At 45.3% G+C, this 27394-nt stretch overlaps 1 protein-coding gene and 1 long non-coding RNA gene across 2 annotated transcripts in view; one reads left to right on the top strand and one right to left on the bottom strand.

Moving 5' to 3' along the window:
• Positions 1–14682, top strand: part of BZW2 (basic leucine zipper and W2 domains 2) — a 78945-nt gene extending 64263 nt beyond the window's left edge. The window contains exons 12-13 of the mRNA XM_067562107.1: positions 11343–11465; positions 14231–14682. Coding sequence (XP_067418208.1) covers positions 11343–11465; positions 14231–14259 — 152 coding nt within the window. The 3' untranslated portion in view covers positions 14260–14682. The remainder of the gene's footprint in view (positions 1–11342; positions 11466–14230) is intronic.
• LOC137162361 (uncharacterized) overlaps positions 1–26694 on the bottom strand; it is a 37367-nt gene extending 10673 nt beyond the window's left edge. Inside the window, exons 1-2 of the long non-coding RNA XR_010922353.1 lie at positions 26406–26694; positions 21777–21946 (exon numbers count right to left, since the gene is read on the bottom strand). This is a non-coding gene — a long non-coding RNA (uncharacterized lncRNA). The remainder of the gene's footprint in view (positions 1–21776; positions 21947–26405) is intronic.
• Positions 26695–27394: the final 700 nt, after the last annotated feature.

Raw genomic sequence — 27394 nt, 5'->3', positions numbered from 1 at the left:
GAGAATTTTAGACAGGACCAAGCCAGTGACCCACTATATGCAAATGTGAGAGCAGAGGTTGTGGAGGTGAATGGCGTGCCCATGGAGGGGAAGACCAAAGGCCTGGGGCCATACTTCTTGCTCAAACACGACCTACTGTATTGGGTAGCGCAATTATGGGAGAAAGAAGTGGAGCAATTCTTAGGGCCACAGAAGCACACAAAGGCAGAATTAGAACTAGCTCTCAGCCATTTATTTGGGGGACATTTAGGAATAGATAAGACCCTGGATAGAGTCCTAAGGGGCAGAGGTCCCACACTATTTCGCATCCTGCCCAGAGCGACAGCTGCACAGCCCCCTGACCTCACTTGCAGGCCCCATTAATGCCTTTGCTCATTATAGATGTCCCTTTTGAAAGGATAGCCATGGACCTGGTGGACCCACTAGAAAGATTGGCACAGGGCCACCGAAGCATACTTGTCATCCTGGAGTACGCCACACGATACCCAGAAGCCATTCCCCTAAGAAGCCCCACATTCAAGGCAATAGCAAGGGAATTGCTCCAGGTCTTTGCTAGAGTGGGCATCCCAAAGGAGATCCTGACTGATCAGGGAACTCCCTTTGTCAAAATTAATGAGACTTGTGTACCCTGCTCCGCATCCAGGCCCTGTGGACCTCAGTCTATCATCCTCAAACAGATGGCCTGGTAGAGCTGTTTAATTGTACCCTCAAGAGTATGATCCGGAAAGTGGTGAGACGGGATGGAAAAGACTGGGATGCCCTTCTGCTGTACCTCATGTTTGCGATACGGGAGGTCCCCCAGGCATCCATTGGATTCTCCGCCTTTGAATTACTATACGGACACCATCCTTGCAGCATACTAGATATTGCCAAGGAGGATTAGGAGGAACAGTCCAACCCAGGAAAGAACGTTATTGAACATGTGGCGCAGATGCGGGAACAGATAGCCTGAGTGACTCCCATAGTACAAGAGCATCTAAAGAAAGCACAAGTGGCCCAGCAGACCTATTACAACTGCCGGGCAAAAGCATGGAAATTTCAGCCAGGAGAATGAGTGATGGTACTCGTGCCAACAGCAGAAAGCAAGCTCCTGGCCAGCTGGCAAGGACCATATGAGATAGTGGAAGCGGCTGGGGAGATGGACTATAGAGTGAAGCAGCTGGACCTCCGAAAGCCAAAGCAAATCCACCACATCAACTTGTTGAAGCCTTGGTGGGACGGAGAGACGTGCCTGGTCACCAAAAGAATGCCGCCCCAGGCAGATGCCCCACAGAGGGGAGTGACGATATCCCCCGAGTTAACCCCAGAACAACAAACAGAGATCATCCATATGATCCAGCGGAACCAAGACATATTCTCTATGCAACCAGGCCGTACGTCACCGGTCCAACACCTGGAGCAAGGGTGACAATAAAACCATAATGAATACCAGAAGCCAAAAGGGAAGAAATAAGAATGGAGGTGAAGAGAATGCTGGAACTTGGGGTTATTGAGGAATCCCATAGCCAGTGGTCCAGCCCCATCATCCTAGTACACAAGCCTGACAGCACCCTCAGATTTTGCAACAACTTTTGAAAACTGAAAGAAGTATCCAAATGTGATGCCTACCTGATACAGCGTATTGATGAGCTTGTTGATCAGTTAGGCCAGGCCCAATACTTGCCCATCCTGGACTTGACCAAAAGCTACTGGCAAATCCCACTAGTCAAGGACGCAAAGGAGAAGACCACCTTCTCCATACCTGATGGCCTTTTTCAATACACTATCCTTCCCTTCGGTTTACATGGAGCCCCGGCAACATTCCAATGCCTAATGGATAAACTATTACGGCCCCACGCCAAGTATGCTGCCACCACCTATTTAAATGACATGATCATCCATAGCCCCAATTGGGAGACACATCTGGGAAAAGTAGAGGCAGTGTTAGATGCCTTCAGAAAGGTTGGCCTCACTGAAAACCCTCCCAGGTGTGCAATCGGTCTAGCTGAGGCCAGGTACCTCATATATGTAGTAGGGAGAGGATTGGTAAAACCCCAGTGGAATAAAGTAGAGGCAATACAGGACTGGCCCCGATTGGTCCACAAAAAACAGGTCAGAGCTTTTCTAGGGCTAGTGGGGTATTACAGGAGGTTCATTCCTCACTTCGCCACTAGAGCAGGGCCTTTGATGGATCTAATAAAAGTTCAGGGCCCAGATATAGTAAAAGGGACGGATACAGCGGAAGAAGCATTCATAAATTTGATGACAGCCCTATGCAGTCATCCTGTACTCATCACCCTGGACTTAGAGAAGGAATTCATCCTACAGATAAATGCCTCAGAGGTTAGACTAGGGCCCATCCTTTTACAGATGGTGGGGAAGGATGTGCACCCAGTCATGTACCTCAGCTGGAAACTCCTCCCCAGGAAGTAGAGGTATGCTGTCGTTGAAAAGGAATGTCTGGCAGTTAAATGGGCTATTGAGACTCTCCACTACTACCTTGTGGGGCGGTGGTTCACACTTGTGACAGACCACACCCTGCTCTAGTGGATGCACAGAAACAAAAAGAACGTGAGAATGACCAGATGGTTTCTATTTCTACAACCCTTCCATTTCCATATACAACACAGGCCGGAAGCCAATACAGCAACGTTGACAGCCTGTCACGTCAGCACTGTCTCTCGTCCCAAACAGACCAACCCCGTGGTGTTGAGTGTGGGGGAGGATATGTGAGACAGCAAGACCAGACAGCAGCAGGAGGGTCTTAAAAGGTAGATGGATAAGCCCCAGAATGGTCTGGGCCTTGTTCCCTGCAGACTGAGCAGGGGTTACTACAAGTTAATTATAAGCACCTAAGACCAATTAAGGCCCAGCTCGAGTCCTGATAAAAACCCCTGCTCCAGCGAGACAGGGGGAGGGTAAGGAGAACTGGCAGTTGTGTGGGAGGAGTGTTGCGGTCAACCAGAGGAACCAGACCAGAGCCATGAAAAAGGTACAAGAGAACAGAGAGGGGGAAACAGCCCAGGGTAAAGAAGTGCAGCTGCAAGCAGTGTCAGCAGCACATAGCTGCTATTTATAGGGCCCCTGGGCTGGGGCCTGGAGTAGCGGGCAGACCCAGGTCCCTTCCCCCTCCCTCCTCACTATGCACTACAGAGGCATCAATTGCCCAGAGACAGGGGCAACAGGTGGTGCCCTGACCCACCACATGAGAGCAAAGTGTGGGACTCATCATAGCAGAGCGGGCACTTTGCTACAATAATCACAACATCCTTCTCTCCCAGGGATTACGACACCCTGGCATGGGAGAATCTGTGGCACAGTTTACTATATTTCTTAGAATATTATGCAAGCGCTATACAGTATATTGGAGTACAGTGTTAGTTTTTTCATGAAGAAATTACATTTGTAATCTCTATTAAAAGCTCCATGTAAATGCTTTTGAAGCTTGTATGCTCTAAATCAGCGGTTCTCACGCGTACCACCGGTGGTACTTCGAAGAAGGCTGGGTGGTACGCGAGCCATACCGCGCTGCCGAATCTGCTGCCAAAAGTTCCCCCCACCCCGCCGCTGCGAAACCCCGCCGCCACCGAAAGTCCCCTCCCCCTCCCCCCCCCGGTGAAACCCTGCCGCCAAAAAGGGGCAAACGGCGGCAGGGTTTCGGCAGAGGGCATTGTTCCCCCCATGTAACCCCCCCCGCTGCCGCTGCGAAACCCCGCCGCCGCCAAAAGTCCCTCCCCCCCCTTTTTTTCCCCCAAGTAGTACTCGTGGGAAAAAAAGGTTGAGAACCGCTGCTCTAAATCAAAGTCCAAATGTGTGTTATAGACATAATGCCTGCCAAATGCTGACCACAGTAAAGATTACTGGGTTGACATTTGTTTAATGCCAAATGTCACATCTTCCTTATAAACTTTGTTTAGTTCCTGTATCTAATTTTTTTCTCATGACCATTTTTGTTGCTTTTGAGTACATGTTCCAAGTACAAAATGGTGTGGTTTTTGTTTTTGTTATTCAGCTACATTTTTAGCCAAATACTGTAACTGAATTTTTACTAGGGGAGAGAATGATAGTTGTAAGTAAATGTAGACATAGTCTTATATCGGAATTTTGTAGTCTTTGCGCACACATCTGTGCCACCACTCCTTTTTCAAGAGGTATGACACTCCTCTTCATCTACCTTCAATTTGTTTGTTTGTTGTTGGTCATGGCAAATTGGATGATAGCTTTTAATATCAAAAGCTATCTGTGAGATGAGAGACTTCTAAACAAATTTCACTTATTTTCACCAGATTTGAAATCCCCAGGGAGACCCAAGTGTATTCAGTTTCCACCCATGGGTGACTGGATGGCATTTGTCATTAACTCTAGGTTACCAATTCAAATAGTTCCAGGTCACTACTATCTGTTTGCTGTTCAATAGTTTATAAGAAGTGAGTCTGTGGTATCAGTCCTGTTCCCAGTTGGACACGTTTTAAAGATGTTTGTTCATTTTATTATAATTGATTTAGTTAATTTTCTTCTGTCCTTCACTGCTGGAATCTGCCTATAATCTTTGTACCATAGTAGAATATGGCTGTGTCCTGGTATTCAACAGGTGCATACCAGCTCTCTGGAGTAGCAAGGGGACTCTCGTATAGCTGGTGCACTAGGCAGCACTGACAAAGCTGATGTAAATCACTTCCGGAAATGTGCTGATTATGAGGGTTAGGGAAGGAGGATGATAGTTTGACAAATAACTGAAAATGAAAGTGGTGACAACCAAAGCTGCTGTTTTTATTCTGGCCTCCTGTGTCATCCAATGGCCCTAAAGGCCAAAGTGCATCACAGATTTTGAATTCATGACAGTCACTTATTCAGCTGCAAGATTTGGCTGGATCACAGAAGCTCCGTCAGTTAGAGGCCTATTGTTTCTGATCAGCTAGGAACAGTGGGCATCCTGTCCGTGTAAAGATTTCTTAATTCTCAGAGTTTAGTCCGATGTTTCCCTTGCCCTCAATTATTTTTGTTCTCGACGCTTAAAAGAAGTAGTTTTGGGAGCAAGGCCCTTTTAAAGGGTTCTCCTGATGACTACTGTTTAATCAGCTGGGAAAGATAAGAGACTCCACATTAGGATGGGATTTTTTGTTTTGTTTTTTTCCTGTCAAAGTTTTACAGTTTTTAGTCTTGCATAGTGCTGTAGGTCAGTAGCCAAAGAAACTACAGTATTCTTCTTTGAGTGCTTGCTCATGCCGATTCCACTTAGGGGAGTGAATGCCTTGTCCACGGCCGCCGGAAGGATTTTTCCCTGTAATACCCGTAGGGTCGGCTCTGGAGCCTTCTGGAGTCGCATGTCCATATCACTCCATATAAGGGTCTGCTGACCCTCTGCCTCCTCAGTTCCTTCTTACCATCTGTGATGGTCAGCTGGAATCCATTGTCTCTTGCTTGGTAAGATCTTCTTTCCCCAGTGATTCAATTTTCTTTGTACCTGTAAATAGTTCAATTAGTGTTCATAGTTAGCAGTTAAGAACAGGTAGTAGTTAGTTAGGCAGATCCCCTTAAGGGATCAGTTCCTTGTCCAGGGGCTGGGGCATGCCTCAGTCCCCTAGATTCAAACTCTGCAAGGAGTGCAAGAAGCCCATGCCAAGGAGTGACCCGTACTCTACTTTTCTCAAGTGTTTAGGAAAGGTGCACTAGAAAGACCGGTGCAAAATCTGCAGGGGATTCCGCCCTTGCACTCAGAAGGACAGGAGTAAGAGGTTGAAATTCCCCCTGATGGAGGTAGTACTTGGACCATCTCCAAGCCCATCAGAGCGGGCATCCAGTATGGCAGCATCGGTCAGAAGCACTCTGGGCTCTATGCGTGATCTGGTGCCTAGGAAGGACTCAAGTGCCCAAGAACAGCGAGTATCCGGCACCACTCCCATTCACTGGTCCTGAGGAAGAAACATAAGAAGTCAGATAGGAGGGTAGTGCAGTGTGACCCTCAATGGTCCACTTGAGCACTGACCCTAGATCACTGCTGTCAACTCCAGCCCCGGAGAGGGGTACGTTGAGTTCAGCGCCGACCACTTCCCCCTCCAGGGAGTTGGATGAAGAGGTGGAGGACATCCAGTCATCCTCCACCCCAGAGACATCTGAAGCGGCCAAGGAGCTCATTGAGAGCACGGTGCCGCAACAACCACAGCCCTGGGGACGACCACCAGAGGTGGTAGCACCGGCACTGGATAGACCAGTACTGTCAAAAGGGAAGCCTGCTATGATGTCCTGGCAACTATCACCCCGGCACCAGTCAATGAGAGGTGGATCAGGATTGGAGTCTGAGGCTGAATCTTTCACCTCGCGCTCAAGTCAGCGCTGGGATGGGAGTCAGCACTGAGGCCAAGAGATGCCTCAGCCCTTCACGGTACCGTGGCTCCCTCAGTGGCAAAACCCATCCCAATGGCCTTTCTGGACGCCATGGGCTTTCCACTAGGCACAGGGACCTCAATCTGCTCGCTCAGTGTCCTTAGCATTGGGGAGCAGGTTCCATCATATTAGATCAGAGACCACCTCTCAACCCGACCCGGACACTGGCACCAAGCAAGACCTCGAGCCGAGTCATGGCACCGATTATGGAGGCACCTATGCTAGCATGAAGCCTGATGCCACTGGCACCGTGGAGGATGCAGAACACTTGGTACTGTTGCTGAGGGACAGGAGACGAGCCCACTCAGGGAGTCCTCATCCACCTCGCTGGACAAGGCTGTGGCAGGCGCCTCTCCGGCACTGGCAACCAAAGACAGTAGGGCACATCAGGACCTCTAATGCTGCATTGCCCAGAACCTGGGGATTCACGTTGAGGAAGTCTCCGAAGGAGGAATGGACCCAGTGACGGATAAATTGTCCCCATCAGGATCCTCAAGGGTGGCCTTACCTTTGATAAAGACTATTCACAGGAATATGAAGTCAATATGGCAAACCCAAGCCTCGGTTCCCCCGATGGCAAAAAGGGCTGAGCGAAAATACTTCGTACCATCCACGGGTTATGAGTACCTGTATACTTCCCCTCCCCCAGACTCCCTCGTTGTTGCGGCTGCAAACGAGAGAGAAAGGCCGGGGAGTCAAGGCTCTCCACCTAAAGCCAAGGAGGCCAAGAAAATGGACCTATTTTGGCAGAAAGGTTTATTCTACCGGAGGCCTTCAGCTCAGAGTGCTGAACCAACAGGCTGTCCTGATCAGATACTTGTATAACACCTGGGGATCTATCCAGAAGTTTGTGGAGTCTATCCCTGCCGACTCCAAGAAAGAGTTCGTAGTCCTTGTGGAAGAGGGCAAAACAACAGCAAAGGCATCCTTGCAAGGGGCTTTGGATGCAGCGGATGCGGCCACCTGAACTATGGCTTCAGGAAAGTCTATGCATCACAGCACTTAGTTGCAAGCGGCGGGACTCCCCCACGAGGTCTAACAGGTGGTGCAAAACCTGTCCTTTGAGGGTCAATCACTGTTCTCTGAACAGACAGACACAAAATTGCACAGTCTAAAGGACTTTAGAGCTACTCTTATGTTCTTCAGCCTGCACACACCAGCGCCCCAGAGAAGGCACTTTAGACCACAGTCCCTTCCCCGCTTTTAGCAACCCCATCAGAGACAGAAGGAGGCCCTATCAGTCCTCATCTGGTTGGAATGAGGGCACCACGAAGCAGTCCCTGAGCCCAGAACAAAACTTTTGAGGGTGCACTCAAGGACGGCATAGCAATACAACACTTGGATCCTCTGCCCCTGTTGTTTTCAAACTGCTTGTCCCATTTCTACTCTGCATGGACCCAAATTACCTCTCACAGGTGGGTCTTATGCACAGTATAACTGGGATACTCTATCCAATTCCACTCCCTCCCACCCCTCCGATTCCTCGTCCCTCTTCATCGACCCCTTTCACGAGCAACTTCTAATCCAAGAAGTTCAACAGCTCCTAGAGATGGAAGTGGATGGAAGAGGTCCTGGTGGAGTTAAGCTGAAGGGGTTTTTACTCATGGTATTTCCTAATTCCGAAAGCCAAGGACAGTCTCAGGTCAATCATGGACTGAGGAACCTCAACAAGTTCATAAAGAAGCTGAGGTTTTGTATGGTCTCCATGGCGTCAATTTTCCCCTCCCTGGATCCAGGAGATTGATATGCTGCTCTCGACCTCAAAGATGTCTTATTTCCATGTGTCAATTATCCCAAGGCATAGCAGATTCCTCAGATTATATGATCAACAGCCGTCCCTACCAGTTTACAGTACTTCCGTTTGGCCTCTTGACTGCCCCCAGAGTCTTTACAAAGTACATGGCAGAGAGGCAGCTTTCCTCAGAAAGCGGTGATTCAGGTCTTCCCGTATCTGGATGACTGGCTAATCAAAGGGAAGTCCACATGGCAAGTAGAATGGGACATAAAGTTCATAAGACTAACATTTGCCAGTCTGGGCCTTTTGGTCCACACAGAAATGTCTGTCCTCACCCCTACGCAAAAGATAGAGTTCATAGGGGCAGTCCTAGATTCAAACAAGCCCAGAGCCTTCCTTCCAGAGACTTGCTTTCACAATATTCTCTCCATCATAGAGGAGTGGAATCATCACCCCATAGTCGCAGTCAGAAGCTGTTAAGACTGTTGGGCCACCTAGCAGCCTGCACGCAGGTAGTCCAGTATGCCAGGCTACATCTCAGATCCCTACAAACATGGCTGGCTTCAGTCTACTGCCCTGCCCGGGATTGTATAGATAAAGTGATATCAATCCCGTCACTGGTGCTGACTTCGCTCAGGTGGTGGCTAGACCGGGCAGTGGTATGTGCAGGAGTCCCCTTTTCGAGCCCACAACCTACCATGACGCTGGTAACCAATGCCTCAGGCTTGGGCTGTGGGGCCCATCTGGACCAGATGAGAACCCAGGGACAATAGTCACAAGAGGACCTGAGAGCAATACAGTTGACATGTGAAGCCTTCAAAGATCACCTGACAGGCAAATGCATCACAGTAAAAACATACAATACAAGAGCGATGTTTTATATAAACAAATGGGGGTGCTCGCTCCTCTTCTCTATGGCAAAAAGCCCTTGACCTCTGGCACTTCTGTATAACTCATGAGATCCATATAGAAGCGTCATATCTCCTGGAATTCCAGAATATGCTGGCGGACTCCCTCAGCAGGTCAGTAGCCACCTACGAGTGGTCTCTATGCTCAGATGTGACGAATGACATCTTCCAAAGGTAGGGAAATCCCCAAGTAGACCTGTTTGCAACCAGGTTCAACAAGATGTGCACGAGATTTTGCTCTTTTCCAAGGACGTAGCCAGGGCTCTATAGCAGATGCCTTTCTTATTCCCTGGTCAGGTCGCCTGTTCTACGCTTTTCCGCCGATCCCCTTGATACATAAGGCTCTTCTGAAAGTGAAAAGAGACAAATCGATGATAATCGTGATCATCCCGGCGTGGCCATGTGAACATTGGTTCATCATGCTGTTCAAGCTCACTGTAGAGATGCCTATCAGCCTCCCCTTGCTTCCAGACCTGATCACGCAGGATCAAGGCCACCTTCGTCAACCAAACCAGCAGTCTCTCCATCTCACAGCCTGGAAGCACCATGGCTGAACTAGCAGGAGCTACAATGCTTGGAGCAGGTTAGGGAAATTTTAATGGAAAGCGGAAAACTGTCCATGAGAGCTACCTATGGGGCAAAGTGGAAGAGGTTCTCCCTCTGGTCCCGGCAAAAAGGGGTTGCCCCAGAGGCCTCACCTATGCCACTTAGCTTGGACTATTTGTTTTATCTTAAGTATCAAGGGCTATTGGTATCCTTTCTGAAGGTCCACCTAGCTGCAATCTCAGTCGTTCATCCGTGCGTAGAGGGCTGTTCAATTTTCTCCAACCACATAGTGAGCCGTTTTCTCAAGGGTCTTGACAGAATGTTCCCTCAAACCCATCAGCCAGTTCCTTAGTGGGACCTCAACTTGGTTCTGTCTGCACTCATGAGACCACCTTGAATCTTTGGCAACATGCTCCATCCTGTACTTGTCATGGAAGGAGGCCTTCCTGGTAGCCATTACATTGGCTGGGAGGGTATTGGAGCTGAGGGCCTTGATGTCGGAACCTCCGTACATGGTGTTTTTCAAAGATAAGGTTTGTCTGCAACTACACCCAACATTCCTTCCAAACGTGATCTCACAGTTTCACTTTAATCAGGACATCTTTATCTCGGCCTTCTATCCCAAGATGCATGCTAGCAACCATGAGCAGAGCCTTCATTCGCTGGATGTTAGGAGGGCTTTGGCCTTCTATATTGAAAGAACAAGGCCCTTTAGAAAGACCCCCCAGCTATTTGTGGTGGTAGCGGACAGAATGAAAGGCCTTTCGGTCTCTTCTCAGACAATATCATCATGGATTACATCATGTATTAGGACCTGTTATAAACTAGCGAAGATGGCGGCCCCAGCTTTGACAACCCACTTGACTAGAGCCCAGGCGACCTCGGCAGCCTTTGTAGCCCAGGTCCTAATCCAGGACATTTGCAGGGCAGCAATGTGGTCGTCCGCTCACACTTTCACAGAACATTACGCTATTACCCAGCAGGCCAAAGAGGATGCAGAAGTGGGCAGAGCGGTCCTACAGTCAGTGTTTCACTGAACTCTGACCCCACCACCTAGGGAGAAGTTTGCGAACCACCTAATTGGAATTGACATGAGCAAGCACTCGAAGAAGAAAAGACTGTTACTAACCTTCTGTAACTGTTGTTCTTCCAGATGTGTTGCTCATGTCCATTCCTAACCCAACCACCTACCCCTCTGTCAGATTCTTCTGGTAAGAAGAAATTGAGGAGGCGGAGGATCAGTAGGCCCTTAAATGGAGTGATATGGACGCGCGACTCCAGAGGGCTCCAGAGCCCATCCTACGAGTGTTACTGAGGGAAAAAACCTTCCAGTGGCCGTGCATGAGGCGCACACTCACCTAATTGGAATGGACATAAGCAACACATCTCGAAGAACAACAGTGACTGAAGGTTAGTAACCATCTTTTTCTTATTGAAGTGAGTTCTAAGATATGCAGGTAGTTTATTGACTTCTTTTGCAGTTGGTGTATTTTTATATTTCTTATTTAAAGCAAATTGAATTGAGAAGTAATTGCTCTTTACAGATGCATGACACTTAATGGTTTATTTTAAGCCTAACATATTTAGATAATGACTGACTTTATGTTATGTGACACAGCTGGGATCTCTCTGTGTATCAGACATTCCAGTTACAGTCTAGTGTCAAGTATGATGCTGATTCAAAGCTCACCTCACAGTGATCAAAGTGATTTACTTCATATTGCCTCAAAACCTAGCATTTTTTTCAATGTCAATATGCTGATCTTTGCAACCACTGCTTTGAATTGCAGCTGATGTCCTGAGTGAAGAAGCCATCCTGAAGTGGTACAAAGAAGCACATGTTGCTAAAGGCAAAAGTGTATTTCTTGACCAGATGAAGAAATTTGTTGAGTGGCTGCAAAATGCTGAAGAAGGTACAATTCCATTTAAGCTAAGATATTTGATATCTTCAAAATCAATTTGCCAAGAGGCTTTTATATTAGTTGTATTATAATAGTGCCTACAGGTTCCAGCCATGACCATGGCTCCATTGTGCTAGGTACTGTACAGATGTATAGTAAAAGACAGCACCTACTCTAAATTGTTTACAATCTTAGCCTTTAGAAGGCAATCACTACTCACTATTTTTTATATAATTAATGGTGTCCATATGAAGTCTTGAGTTCTTAAAATTCCATGAGTCCTGCAGGATGAATGTGATTGAATAACGCTGAATTCCTGAATGAGAAGAACAATCATAAAGGCACAATGACTATAGTTACTGTTAAAAAAGAAATAACATGAAGGGAAATGAATGGGAGTTTGGGCCCAAATTTCCTTTTTTCTGGTGCCCTACAATGGTAAACACTTTGCCTTCTGGTATAAGAACAGATGAACAATCCCTTTGAAGACTGGTCCCATGTTAGTTGTATTGATTGGCTCATGTATAATTATCATTGTTCTCTCTCTTCTACTCAGTTCAAATTAATAATTTGACACACTGTTTCCTTCATCTTCTTAGGGCTGCTGATTTTCTATGGTTCCTAAAGACAGTAGTATTGGGGTTATCAAACATTGTTAATATTCAGAATTTTATGGAGGGATTATGAACAGCAATTCCACTACACAGATGGCAGCATAACTTAAAGACTGTCCTTTTAACACACACCTTGGAACATTAAACTTTGACCAATTAACATTTTTGCATTTCAGGCAGTAGTCTTACACTTTATTTATTCTCCCCCCACTACTCCTTTACTTGTGTGTCTATTTCTTCATAGCTTCTGTTGCCTTTTCTTTCTCCCCAGTCTTTCTTGGTTATAGCAAGTACAGTAAATGTGGCTGAATAAACACCATGTACAAGATGGCACTGCAAAATATAAACATGCATCCTATGTTTAGCTTCATAGACTTTAAGGTCAGAAGGAACCATCATGATCATCTAGTCTGACCCGCACATTGCAGGCCCAGAACCTCACCCATCCACTCCAGTAATAGACCCCACCTCTGGCTGAGTTACTGAAGTCTTCAGCTCATGATTTAAGGACTTCAAGTTACAGAGAATTCACCATTTACACTAGTTTAAACCTGCAAGTGACACGTTCTCCATGCTGCAGAGGAAGGCGAAAAACTCCCAGGGTCTCTGCCGATCTGACCTGGAGGAAAATTCCTTCCCAACCCCAAATATGGTGATCAGTTAGAGCATGTAGGCAATACCCACCAGCCAGACACTGGGAAAGAATTCTCTGTAGTAACCCAGAGCCGTTCCCAGAAAATGTCCCATCCCCAGCTATAGGAGATATTTGCTGCTAGCAGTTGCACATGGACTACATGCCATTATAGGCAGACTCATCACGCCAACCCTTCCATAAATATATCAATCTCAGTCTTGAAACCAGTTAGGTTTTTTGCCCCCACTGCTCCCCTTGGAAGGTTCCAGAACTTCACTCTTCTGAGGGTTAGAAACCTTTGTCTAATTTCAAGATTAAACTTGTTGATGGCCAGTTTATATCAATTTGTTCTTGAGCCCACTTTGGTGCTTGACTTAAATAACTCCTCTGCCTCCCAGGTGTTTATCCCTCTGATGCATTTAAAGAGAGTAATCCTATCTCCCCTCAGCCTTCTTTTGGTTAGGCTAAACAAGCCAAACTCTTTGAATCTAATCTCATAAGGTCGATTTTTCATTCCTTCGATCATTCTAGTAGCCCTCCTCTGCATCTGTTCGTTTGAATTCATCTTTCTTAAACATGGGAGACCAGAATTGCACACAGTATTCCAGATGAGGTCTCACCAGTATAATGGCACTAACACTTCCCTGTCTCTACTGGAAATACCTCACCTGATGCATCCTAGGACTGCATTAGCCTTTTACATAGCCGCATCACATTGGTGGCTCATAGTTATCCTATGATCAACCAATACATGCAGGTCTTTCTCCTCCTCTCACTTCCAACTGATACGTCCCCAATTTATAGCAAAAATTCATGTTGTTAATCCCCAAATGGAAGGCCTTCCACTTTGCACTATTAAATGTGGCCTGAGAAATTTGGTTTGAAATTGAAATGCATTTGCAACATACTTTCCTCATAGGTGAACAGTAAGTCATAATGTAAACGTTTTCACTTGATTTTAGTTGACTGTTTGGGTGTGTGCATTGTTTTAGTTAAATTTTTGTTAGCAAAGATTTGACGTGCTTCAGTCTAATTGTAGTGCTACGTACAGCTTGGTGAACAGGCCGTATCATAATAGTCTTCAGAAACTGATTTATTTGACAGAGCACATCAGCTGCCATATGTAATTTTTATTCTGGACAGCAGCAATCCCACCTGGACATACAGATTAGAGTTACAGATAGATAATTATATTTAAATTTAACCAGTGTATACTTGAACTCACTTTATTTTGTGGGAAGGCTGGATTATTCATAGTGAACAAATTCTGTTCTAAATCTAGATCTGTACAACTGAAATCGCTGGAGTATAACTGAGAATAGAATTAAGCCTTCTGTCTGCAGTGTGTTTCTTGCTGAGACACTTGATTAATCTGACTGCCCTCCTTAGGAAATGTGATGTATGAGGCAAATCATTATTTATATTTTGAAAGGGTATCTTTTACTGTTTCTATTTACAGGAATAACGCTAACTGTCACTCTGTTCAAAAACAGCAGAAAAGTTTTACCTTTTTTCTTTTCATCTTATAGAATCAGAATCTGAAGGCGAGGAGAACTAAGATGATTCAACAAAGCACAATCTCTAGGCTACTACCAAATGCTCTTTGGAAATGCCATACTGTTCAAGCAAAAGAGGTTTTACTTCACTGTCGTACAGAAAACTCAAGGCTAGGCTTTCCTTTTGTTTAGAAGAATAAAGTTTTTTAATGGAGCCCTGAGGCATTAGATGATCTCCTTGAGAGTCTGCCGAAATTAGTGTACAGTGAGTCAGATGTAAAGACATTCAGCAAGGAGTCATGTAGGAAAAGTGAAATGAAATACTTAAACTCCTTTTTATCAGCAGTCTCCTTAGGTACTGTGATATGTGAACACTCCTATGTTTATAGAATTCTTTGGTCTGTGTTTGTAACTTAATATTGGCTTGTGTATGTGACTTGACACCTCCACATTTTTTTTTTGAATAAATGGCTTTTTGTATCTTAGTTCATTTGTTCTCAGTGCATTTGTTTCATAGACTTATTGTCTGCCACTAAACACATTAAGAATTATTATTCCTTGGGTGAAAATTGAGCAACATGATATTCTGAGACTTCCTCTACTCATTTTTTTGTATTTTTAAAATTCACTATTCACAAAGCCACAGTAAGCAAGCCTCAATTTTGTCTGATCCAGCGTGGTTCTGGTCAGACTATCCAGGTGCCTGGACAAATCTTGGTTTTCTCAATCTGCTAATAACTAAAATTAAATGCAAAACTGCAAGGAGTGTTGACTTGGACCTTTACGTGTGCGAACTTTGCACATGCAACAGATCAATATTGTGGGCTCAATCTAATGGCATGCAATAAATGGTAACAACCAGATTTTCATGAACAAAATAATTATAAATCTGATGGTTGCCAATTTAAATATGTAACTGAAATTTGCATGTGCAAATTTGAGGTTTCCTATACGACAATGTAGGTTAACATGCCCCCCACCTCCCGACACTTGAGCAAAGAAACACTCCTATGCTCCCATCCAGCCAGCATTCTTTAACTAGTCCGTTGGCCTAGATATTTCATTGTTCACTATTTCAATGCCTCTACAATAACTGTAATGCAGGGAGGCCCCTTCACGATAACTTGTATGCAAATAATTTTTAAAGTGCAGCTTTAAATCTCTTAACTGATCTGAAGCCTTTGCTATGGAAACAGACAAGACCTATGAAGACTAAAATAAAGGTGTAGTGAAAAGCTACTGCAAGTGTGCACTTGACAATTTTCAAATATATGAATTTCCATTTGTTATTTTTAATATAAAGGAGGTAAGTCTGCATTGTGATGAATGATGACAGTAGGGTTTAGAAAGTCTGTTTTAATTGTAGAAGTGCAAAAGAGCATCATTTACCAGAAAAGTAGCAATGTATTTTGCAGTTTGAGACTCAAAAATTACCCAACAGATTTGGGGGGGGGAGGGGATTTGTTTGAAAAATATTGCATGCAAATGTTCCTGAAGTGCATCCAAAGGGTAAATTCTTGCCTCAATATATACCCATCCTTTAACTGGAAGCAGTATGCATTAAGCAGAGAATAAATTCCCTTGTATGCCACCTTTCAGCCAACAAGTTTTGCAGCTGAAATTGATCTTACAGAATATATAAAATAGACGTTTGCAGTAACTATAGCAGCACTAGCAGTCACCAGGATAGTTGCATTATTTATAATGGAAAACTGATGTAATGACAGAACACATCTGGAACTAAAAGGGGTTCTTAATGCCTACAGAAACAAACTTGCTACAGTCATTATTGGCCTTGGGTCATATTTTCATAAGTTCTGCTGCTGAACTGTTACATTGATATAAGGCTGCTGCTGCTGAGTAGGTTTATCGAAGTAAAGATAGTATGCATAAAATGAACATAGAGTTAGAGGGTATGCAAAAGAATTATACATTTGTGTTAACCTGAAAATCAGGATGTCTTCAAAAATGCCAATTCAGCATAATGTGCAAAAAGGTATAATGCCTTCAGTATATACACAAGATGACACTGTGAAAGGAGGGCATGACATGCATGCTCATAAAATGAACATGCACCTTTTACTCTCCCTAAGACTCTATCTTTGTCTATTGGTAAAAGGGAAGTGCCCACTTGCATGTGCAGATCTTCACCGGTACTGTGGGGCTATGTGTAAACTAGTGGTCAGTGTGTCTTGTGTCCCCTTCTGTCACTAATACAACGAGAGAGGAAGCCTGTTAAAAACCCAAGCAACAGCGGGCTATATAGCTCAAGCTGTAGAGACTCATGCTTTTAGTTTTGGGGTTCCCGTATCCAATCCCTGGAGTCACTCCAGATTGCAACTTTCACATATGCCCAGGTGTTTTGTATGTAACAGGTGAATTGTCCTTTAAAACCCTTGTCCAGAATATGTATTGGAAGCTGAATGGTGTGCTCCTAGATAAATATTTTTAGAATAGCTTTTCCTCAAAATGAATTTATGCACCAAAGTGTGTATAAATTAAGGCTTTGACAAAAGGCCCAAATGAGAATTTTGAGCGACACTTTGAATTTAACTTTTTTGAGACGGGTAGAAGACAGTGTTTGTTTACCTTGATTTTGATTTCCTGACTCTTGGTCAAAAGCTCAGCATTATTAGAATACAACATTTAATATCAATAGTTCATATCCCTCTGCTGGAGATATGAAGATCTTGATGAACACTGGAGGTATCATTTAGATCCAGGGTTAGTCTTCAAAATGGTGTGATTGTTGAATAAGAATTTTCTGTATATAAATATGCTTCATGGCACAATAGGACATAAATATGTTGCATTTTATTTAAAAATCAGTAGACAGTGTTTAACTGCTAGAACTAAAAATTGCAATCTCCTCTTTAAAAATAAACCATCTCGTGATATACTTTTAAAATTCAGGTTACTGAAGTAATTAACAGGTGATTTTTCTCTCTTCTAAAACCATTTTGGTGGCCCTATCTGACTATGTCCATTACTTTATTTAACAGGATTTTAAGCATGTCTGTTTTCCAAGAAGGAGGCTGAATCTTTAAGATTTTACAAAGAATAGGATGTAAAATGGCTGCCTCAGCAATATGGATAACTAGAGTCCGTTACTGTGTGAAATCTCTAAGCACTGAATTGTCTAGTGCTCATTACCACAGTACATAAGCACTTCTAGTGTTGTATTTGGGTGTCCAAATGCATCTTTAGGTACCTAAGAGCCCAGCTAAACATAGTACTTAAGTATGTGCCTAACGCTGAGCAGGTTAATAGCTCCAGCATTCGGGCTAGTGCAGACTGGAATATCCACCTATAGCCATGTGAACCCTGTCTTGGGCATCTATCCTTGAAAACTGAACTCACAATTTATTTTCACGAACAAAACTGACACACATACCAGGAAATATTATTGTGTACATTAAGGATGGGCTCAAGCCACAAAATTCAGATTTGGTTTTCACACATCCAAAGTTCAGAGGAATTTGGATACAGTTTTTTGGTTTGGACCTGCTTTTGGTACAAGTGATTTGTACAGTAAATATGTTAGACTCTTTCATTAGAACTCTGAAAGATGTTAACATGTATCCCACTGCATAATTTGTCTAGTATGCATTTGTAGTGTAGTAGCACCTAGGAGCCCTAGTCATAGATCAGAACCCCACTATGCCAGGTGCTGTACAAACACAAAGCAAAAAGACAGCCTCTGCCCCAAAAAGCATACAATCCAAGTAATCCTCCAGCTCATACAATAAAGTACTGCTACAGGATAGTATGACAATTGCTACTATGTGTCAGCACACCATGCAGCAAGACAGTGCTCTACAGTGCAGAACTGTAGTGAAAGAGATGTAGTTTTATGCCAGAGTGAGAGCAGCACAGTTTCTGATGACTGCTTAGCAATTGTTGCCTTTCTGTTGAATGGAGCATAACTAGGTTGTATATTAAAAATGTGTCCACTTCTTTGCCTTTTGATTATAGAATCAATGGAGCTATAATATTTAAATATTTGTTTTTGTTGGTGCTTATTGAGTTGCATTCAATGTGGAAAGCAGTGCAAGGTTTATTGTAAGCACAAGATTTGTTTGATTGTACTTATTAAGGTTCTTACACAAGTGTGATTCTCAACAACCATTCTAGCAAACTAATTTAAGTGGGTTTTCTTAAATAGCTTTTGGTTTCCTTTTAGGATTGTATAAATCATCAGTGTTTTACTGTTTCTGATACATCCTAACTAAGTTAAACTGTTTTTCATACGTTGACACACTGGCTAGTATGGTAGAACCCGTTGATTGGTTTATACTAACAAGCAAGTTCATTCATTCAGTTGAAAATGGAGTTCCAGCCGGGCTGAATTTCAGAAAATCCCAAAGCACACATCAACTCCACTGAAGCCAATGGGAACTGTCAGTGCATATTATCTTAAGAAGTCTGATTTTTAATCTTCAAAGAAGTTTTAGAAAATTTGAATCCTTAATCTTTGGCTATACATGACAGCGCAGACTAAGATCTTTGTGAGGGCACGCGCCTAATATTTAACACTCCATAATTTGACAGCTCCACACAGAGACATTGGACTACTGCTGTGAGTGGGATTTGGTGGATGGGTAATATGTTGGGGCCAAGGCACTATTATGTGGGACATTCTCACTGGTGGGGGAAGAACATTAGGTGGATGGACAGCTGCCACAATGACTTGGGTGAGGGTTATTTTATGGTTTGTTTGCATATATAATACCGACAGACCTCCTGCTCATTGTCCAGGCTCAAACCTGGAACTTAATGCATGAGCCTCTACTGCAAGTCTCTTAGCCAAGAATAGCTGAATTGTCAATCTGTAGCTGGTCTACCTGCCACTAGGCGGGGACAGAGTGCCATACGCAGCAGGCACAAGTTATACACAAATATTTTTTTGTTGCTGTGTTTTCCTAAGTTTGACTGTTTTTTTCATCCTAATAAAGATTTCCTTGATTGTACACAGTCTTGGAGTGCGTGCTAGGGGGGGAAGTTCTGTCTGTTATGGGCATCCAAGAAAGCTCTGTTTAGTTTTCCCAGGTTTCTGAGTGAGGGCTTGAGGCAGTTAGTCAAGAAGGACCTAAAATATATTCAGTGCCTGTAATACAATTGGGCCCTTTTTAAATAGTTGAATTTCAAAGTACATTTTAAAAGGTCTCAAACTCATCCATGGTAACAGGGGAAAATACGATGAAAGTGGCTTCCACAAGGGAGTCATTTTATTCATGTCGCCATTGCATCAGTATGTCTCGCAACATCTAGTGGTGGCTGCATGTCTTATGTATAGAAAAGGGCACATCCTGATAATTAACCACGTGACTGTCCTTAATTGTTCTTAATGACATGGGTTCGTTTCATGCCAGAGGAGGTTGATGAAGATAGGGATATTTCAAAACACATATGTATCCTGCTAGGTAAATTCCTACTTCCTCAAAAAAAATCCTCAGAGGATTATGTATCCCTAGGCAAGTGGCTGATAATTTGGGATGATCCATAAATCTCTACAAAGAGCCCCCCAGTACATACTTTATGAAGGATTTTCTTTTACAATGGATTTTAATCTGTACAGTAAGAAAGAAGGCTCCCTTCTTAGGTACAGCTGTTATTCAGCAATCATGGAGCTGGTCCTTAGAGATTACTGTGTTCTCCAGACCTGATTTTAATTTCTGTTACAATTCAGAAACTGCACTCTACTGATAACACTTCAAGCCTCTGATGGCCTTCATTTCATCACTTCTCAGTCAGCAATGAGCACGGGCTTAATGATGGATCATTTAATGACACCATTTTGCAACGTGAAATCGGTCACTTCCATATTGCCTAGCTGCTAGAATCCTGATTCTCTCAGCACCTGTATTCCATTTAGCAGTTCAGCATTAGCCATCACAGTTGTAAATGCCAGGTATGCATAGCATTCATTTACAGCACTACAATATTTTAGAGTACAACTATCCAGTACTCCCCTTATTTTCATTTTATAACTCCATGATCCAAAACTCCGTATGCTTGCAAAAACCACCATTCACTTCAATAAATATTTTTACTGGAAAAAAAAATCCATTTAAGTAAAACTGCAGGGGGATTTTTGTTACACAGGATGTAGTTAATTTGTTTGGGACACCTGTCTGAGGAAAAAGCACCACCAGCTCTTTAATGAATAAGGAGGAAGGATTTTTTTTTGGAGGGGGGTTTAGGTCTACAAAAAGAAAACATCCCCAACACCAGTGGACCACAAAAACTACAGATTCAGAGGATAGAGAATATTGCATCTCTAACACCTCTCCTGCAATACTTCCATTTCCCTAGAGATTTCCCATTTAAATAGTGACTGGAATTGACCCTGCTAATTTATGAAAGTTGATGATTTTTTTTTCCATATCCCTAATAGTTACTGCTGGGATGCATGACATTTTGCATAACCCTGGCATCCTTAAAAGATGCTGAAAGCGGGGATAAGAGAATTCAGAAGTCTGGTTATCAGACACTGAGATTTTCACCTTTGTCATAAGTTCAAAATCATGCCATATCAGTAACGACATGCTTGGGGGCTTATATGAAGTAAATTGATGCATTCGGTCCTTTTCCTAGTGGACAAGCATCCATAAATTCCACCACCCTCGCACTCAGTTTCCAGATGGTAGTTTCAACTGAAAGGCCTTTAAAAGCATGAAGATTAAACTTCCCTCTTGCCATTGGAGGTGGTTCCCCTACATGGTAAAGACAGATGCTCGTTGAGGAGCAGCAGGACAGAGGCAGGAGCAATGAAGTTTTCACTACTGCCATCTGCACTATACCTGTCCTTTCTTCCACCTTTTCGCACTTATCTTTTCTATTTAGATTTTGCATCTCTGAGTATATAGAGATTCATCCACACCCTTTATCAATACTTTGGAATTCATATTCCCTGAGTTTCAGATTTGAATGAAGCTGGAAACCTGTTGTAAAGTTCTGGTTGGAACCACCAAATTGTATCTGACTTTAGATCAAGATGATGGGTCTGATCCTAAACCCTAGCTATGAACACCCTGAACTTGCTTTTAGAAAGTCCCAATTCAACCACTGCCACTCAGGACCATCTCTAGCCACCAAAGAGATTTCTCTGTTTTTCATCCATCTCCATGACTTGGTCCAACCATGGCCTGAATTTTCAAAAATGTTTGTGAACGATTTGTCAAACTTGCCCTAAGTTTTAAGTTTGTCTCGAAACAAGAACCAGGAATGGACTTTCATGTCATACAGGTGTCAAATGGATATTACATTGGTGATTTCAACATGCTGTATTGGGCCAAGTCCTTACCTGGTGTTAGTCAAATTCTGCACTGGGGAAATTACAACTAAATGAAACTGGCCCGTTATGTGTTAGCATCTTAATCTATTTGTTCAAAAGCTATAGCATCATTTTGGGAATGGAATTTTAGTGCCCTCTAGTGTGTATCGGAGGCTAACGCACACTCTACAAACCGTGTTTCCTTTTACATTTGTTTCACAGGCCTCTCTGAACCTTAAACAAAAAGACACTAACATCTCACCACTGTATTGGTTACTCAAAATTAAGGCGGCAGCCTTTTACCTTTCAAAACTGGTTGGATGTGTGATGGTGTGAATCCTTGTTGGGCAGGTTTTGATGTCCATATACCTAGGTGCCATCACCTTCATCACTGTAGCATCCAAATGCCTGTTCCTCCTCTCTTTTCTGTTTACATGAGCAAGTAGCCTTGAAAAGCCACATGGTTCCACTGCCTGCCACAGGGGAACAGAAAAGGGACAGTGGCTGTGTGCATCCATTTGTACATGCCTAAGAAATCCAGAGCAATGCAAAAAACAAATGAACATCACAGAATTATTTGTATTATACCAGCACCTAGAGACTAACCAGAAATATGCAATCAGAGAAAAAGATGCTTGGTGTGTAGAATGACTGGCAACAGAAAGGGTCTTCCACCCTGTCCTCATTCCATGAAAGGAACTGACAAGCAGGAGGGAGAGCAACTTATCAAAGTAACTGGATGACTCACGCAGACCTGCTGTGGCCGTTGAACCTGGGCAGCACCCACATACTCAGGGTTTAAGGATAAATACATTGAGGGTTGTGAGGCACACAGATCGTGATCCTAAATTTGATAGACTGAGCAGAGATTTTCATGCATGTATGTAAATTTGTGCCTGGCAACCCAGAACCCAACCGATAGGGCTAACTTTAGTTCTTGGAGTGCTTGCTCATGTTGATTCCATTTTAGGTGTGTGCACGCCTCTGTGCAGGGTTACCAGAATTTTTTTCCCTTCAGCAATACCCATAGGGCCATCTCTGGCGCCCCCTGGAGTCCTGCACTCATGCTGCAGTATAACAGGTGCCGCCAGCCTATGCCCTCAGTTCCTTCTTTCCGCCTGTTATGGTTGCTGAAACTGCTCAGCTTGCTTTGCAAACAGGGCCCCCCACACGGGGGGAGAGGGGGCAGGGAACACTTTACTGGGGCCCAGAGGCCCTGGGAGACACAGCCCAGGCTGCAACCCCCATTACCATGAGGAAAACAATTTCCATGGCTCATGAGATTGTATGTATGGGATGAGGGATTGTGGTATGTGTGTGGGAGGGGGCCCGTGTTACAAGTTTGTACTGGGCCTGAAAAAATTATGCTTGGGCCCTGTTTGCAAGTGCTTCCTCAGTACCTTCACTAGTTGTTAGTTGTTGTTTGTTATTTGTTCTTTGTTAGCTAAGTACTTGTTAATAGTTGATAGTTAGTTAGGAATAGTCCCTGCTGGGATCCTCGCCAGGAGCAGGGCATGCCCAGCTCTCCGGGTTTCAAGCCTTGCATCTCCTGCAGCAAGCCCTTCCCTCTTAGTGACCCCCATGACAGTTGTCTAAAGTGCCTGGGGGAAGCTCACAGGAAGGAGAAGTATAAGATCTGTAAGGCTTTCAGGCCGCAGGCTCAGAAGGAGAGGGAAATCCGCCTGAAGGCCTTGCTGATGGAGGCAGTGCTAAAACTGGCCTTCAAACCAGCATGATCCACCTTGGTGCCAAGTATGGCGTCGCAGCAAAGCGCCCAGTCGGCACCGGCCCCATCATGGCACCGGACCTCCTCCTCTTCCCCATCAAGGAGGAAGCAGTATGCAGAGGGAGGCTGCTTCCCCGTACAAAAAAAGTCCAGGGAAGTGGGGTCAAGCATAGGACCCATTCTGGACCAGCCAGCTGAGGGTCTGCAGGAGAGGGGATTGCTACCCAGAAGCGCGACCCTGATAAGAGAGCCACCTCCAACTCCTGGAAGCAGAAGGGGCCTCTTCAGCTTACAGTACCAATCGATGCTAGAAGCATTCCAGGAGGCGAGGAACTTGATGGCCCTGCCTTTGCCGCCTTCTCCTTGGCCCCCGGTGCCATCAAAGGAGAAGGCTCCAGTCTCCAGGGGGTAGCCTGCAATGTGTCCCCCACAATGGCTTGCACCCCTCCCCTGAACAGAGGTGCCCGTCCCCACAGGCCAGGTCACCACACAAGGAGTCGATGTTGCGACACTAGTCCCAAGAGGGCACTCCCGATCCCCATCTTTGGGGCATTCCTTGGTGGTGGAACGTCACCATCAGAGGCGTTAGACAGCCTCCTCGCGGCACTGGTCATGGTCTCCGGCACTGAGGGCACGCGCTCTGCAGGATGGCACTGATCCTGCTTATCCTCACGCAGACGTTCTCCAGAGGGGAGTCGGTGCCGTTTCCGCTCCCCGGCACTGAAGAGTTTGGCTGTACCAGCACGGCGCGGAACCCAGTTGCCAGAAAGGGAGCCATCACCTAAAGGCAAACGCCACCGCAAATCCTTAGTCCCCATGCACCGATCTTCGAGGCAGCACTGATCCCATTCATCCTTGGAGCACGGATCCTCGGCAGCCCGGTGGCAGTTGGGCGAGTGGCACCACCAGTCATCTTCCTTGCACACCCCAACACCAAGGCAGTAGTCACTGGAATGCTATGGTACTTGGGGGTTGGGGTACTGCTCCTCCATCCCGCGGAACCGCACCACCAGGGAGCCAGCTGCTGCCCCCCCCCCCCCCGGTTGTCTGGCAGCAAGTCCGCTTCCCCAAGAGAGGACAGGTACCCTGCTAAACGATCAGGGCATCACCACCACCAGGGCCAGTGGCCAGCACAGTGGCCATATTGGGGACTTCAGAAGTTCCCAGTGGCCCCAGGCCCTCTCATATACAGGTCCTCTGGTGTACAGTCAGCACCAGTGGCCCCAGAGGGGGCGCATGAGTCGGCTTCGGAGGAGGACCCCCAAGAGGGGATATTGTCAGCATCTCTCCATCAGCAGGAGGGGATGCCACCCCCCACTATGCCAGTTCAGTCCTTGTTGTCTTCCCTGGATGAGGCAGTTGCGTTGGGGCTGTCTGTGCCCCTGGACAATTTTTGGGCCCACCAAGAGCTCCTTAAGAGGGTGGCCTTGAATTTAGGTTTGGAGGCAGAGGAGCTCAAGGACGCCTCAGACAGCTGACATGGGTCGCCCTGCCTGTGCACGAAGGGGTGGTCCAGGTGGTGAAAGCCCTATGGCGGATGCCATCGTCCATGGCCCCAATGTCAAAAAGGGCAGAGAAAAAATACTATGTTCTCGCTAAGGGATTTGAATATCTGTTCACCCACCCCTCCCCGGGTCCCCTGGTGGTGGTGGTGGCTGCCAACAAGCAAGATAAGCAGGGCCAGCCTAGCTCGACTCCCAAAAACAAGGATAACAAAAAAACTGGATCTTTCTAGGAGGAAAATTTATTCACATTGCAAATCGGCAGGCGCTCCTGGGCAGGTACAACTACAATATTTGGGACTCCCTCAAGCATTCTGGGGAGGCCCTGCCCCAGGAATAGGCACCAGACTTTGCCACCATCCTTGAGGAGGTAGAACGGTGGCTAGAGCGGCTCTACAGGCAGCTTCCGATGCAGTGGACTCAGCCAGGAGGGCCTTGGCCTCAGCAATTTGCATGCATTGGTGCTTGTGGCTACAGTCTTCTGGGCTGTCACAGGAGGTGCAGCAGTCCATTCAGGACCTCCTTTTTGATAGGTCTGCCCTTTTCTCAGACCAGACTGACACCAAGCTGCATGGCCTGAAGGATTCAAGGGCCACGCTGCATTCCTGGGGCCTTTACATGCCTCAGGCCTCGAGGCATCAGTTCGGCTCTCAGCAGCAACAGCAGAGAAATCAGCCTCTTTGTTTCGCCCCCTATAGGCGAAGGGACAGAGATAGGGAGTCTAGGAGGCGCCTTGCAACTGTGGGGTCTACCCCAGTACCCCAGCTGGGGCTTGCCACAGGCACCAATGGCCAGCGCCAATCCTTTTGAAGGTGTGCCCAAGGACAGCGTTCCAGTCTCCAGACAGGATCCTCCCTCCTGGCCATTTCGCAACCGACTTGCTCTCTTCCTGTGTGAGTGGGCCAGGATTACATCGGACCATTGGGTCCTTGGTATAATCTCAGCAGGATATGCCCTGCAGTTTTCTCCCCCTCCCCCCCACTTCACAACCCTCCCTCCCCGTCCCACTTCAGGGATCCCTCTCACGAGCAACTTCTTGTACGAGAGGTGGAGAGCCTTCTCAGTCTAGGGGCTATAGAGGAGAAAGGGGAAAGGATTTTACTCCCAGTACTTCCTTATTCCCAAGGCAAAAGGGGGTCTCAAGCCCATTCTAGACCTGCATCATCTCAACAGATATCTCAAGAGACTGAAGTTCCACATTGTTTCCCTAGCCTCCATCATTCCCTCTCTGGATCCAGGAGACTGGTTTGCCGCCCTCAACCTAAAGGACGCATACTTACACATTGCGATTTTTCCCAGCCACAGACGATTTCTCTGATTTGTCGTGGCCCACTCCCACTACCAATTTATGGTGCTCCCCTTTGGCCTCTCGTCTGTCCTGAGAGTGTTTACAAAATGTATAGTGATGGTGGCCATGAACCTAAGATGCCAGGGCATGTAGATTTACCCGTACCTAGACAACTTACTGATCAAGGGCAGGTCTCAGTCTCAGGTCTGAAACAGCCTGGACCTTGTATGTACCACCTGCCGCCATCTGGGTCTGTTAATAAACTAACAAAAATCAACATTAACACTGGCAAAGCAGATAGAATTCATCGGAGCAGTTCTGGACTCCACACAAACCAAGGTGTTTCTGCCCCAGCCTCACTTCAAAGCTATGTGAGATATTATTGCTCACCTGCGTGAGTGCCCCATCACACTTACCTGTCTCTGCCCAGCGCATTTCCTCCTGGATAACTTCCTGCATCGAGTTTTGTTACGAGCTGGCCAGGGTGCCTCTATCGGGTGTTGTCACAGCCCACTCCACCAGAGCACAAGCTTCCTTGGTTGCCTTTCTGGCATACATACCGGTGCAGGACATCTGTAGAGCTGCCACCTGGTCATTGGTGCACACCTTCATGTCCCACTATACCATTGTCCAGCAGGCACAGGATGACGCCAGCTTTGGCAAAGTAGTGCTGTAGGCAGCTAATCTGTAATTCTAGGCCTGCCTCCAAGGTATTTCTTGTGAGTCACCTAGAATGGAATCGACATTAGCAAGCACTAGAAGAAAAGACGGTTACTCACCTTGTAAATATTGTTCTTGGAGATGGTGTTGCTCATGTCCCTTCCATGACCCTTCCTCCCCTATCTCCACTGTTGGAGTTGACTGCAAGAAGGAACTGAGGAAGCGTAGGGCTGGCGGCGCCTGTTATACTGTGGCATGTGCGCAGGACTCCAGCCCTATGAGTACTGCTGAAGGGAAAAAAATTCTAGTAACCGTGCACCGAGGTGCGCACACACCTAGAATGGAATGGACATGAGCAACACATCTCAAAGAACAACAGTTGCAAGGTGAGTAACTGTCTTTTTCTTAAAATAATCCTTTTACAAAAGGAGTTCTCTGTGTTTGCCTAAAAGAAAGATGAATGTTTAACATACTGATTACAAAATGTGGTGACTGGAACTGGTTAAAATTTTCATCAATTTTTTTAAATGAAAAATTACTTTTTGATAAATGGATACATTTTTATGAGAAAATTTCCATTGGAGTTTTGTCAGAAACAAAATATTCAGTTTTCAGTTGTTGAAAACAAAAGTTTTAGTGAAAAATTACAAAAATAATGAAAATATTTATTTTCTTTAAAATTTAGAGGAGAATAAAATACATTTTTGAACCATGACTAGCGGTAACAATTAATGGAACACTTTCA

Source organism: Emydura macquarii, unplaced genomic scaffold, assembly GCF_026122565.2.
Source record: "Emydura macquarii macquarii isolate MOO-44397 ecotype Brisbane River unplaced genomic scaffold, CSIRO-AGI_Emac_v2 contig_2422, whole genome shotgun sequence".
NCBI lineage: Eukaryota > Metazoa > Chordata > Testudines > Chelidae > Emydura > Emydura macquarii.
The sequence above is the reverse complement of the archived record's forward strand: the minus strand, read 5'-3'. Positions and strand labels throughout refer to the sequence as shown.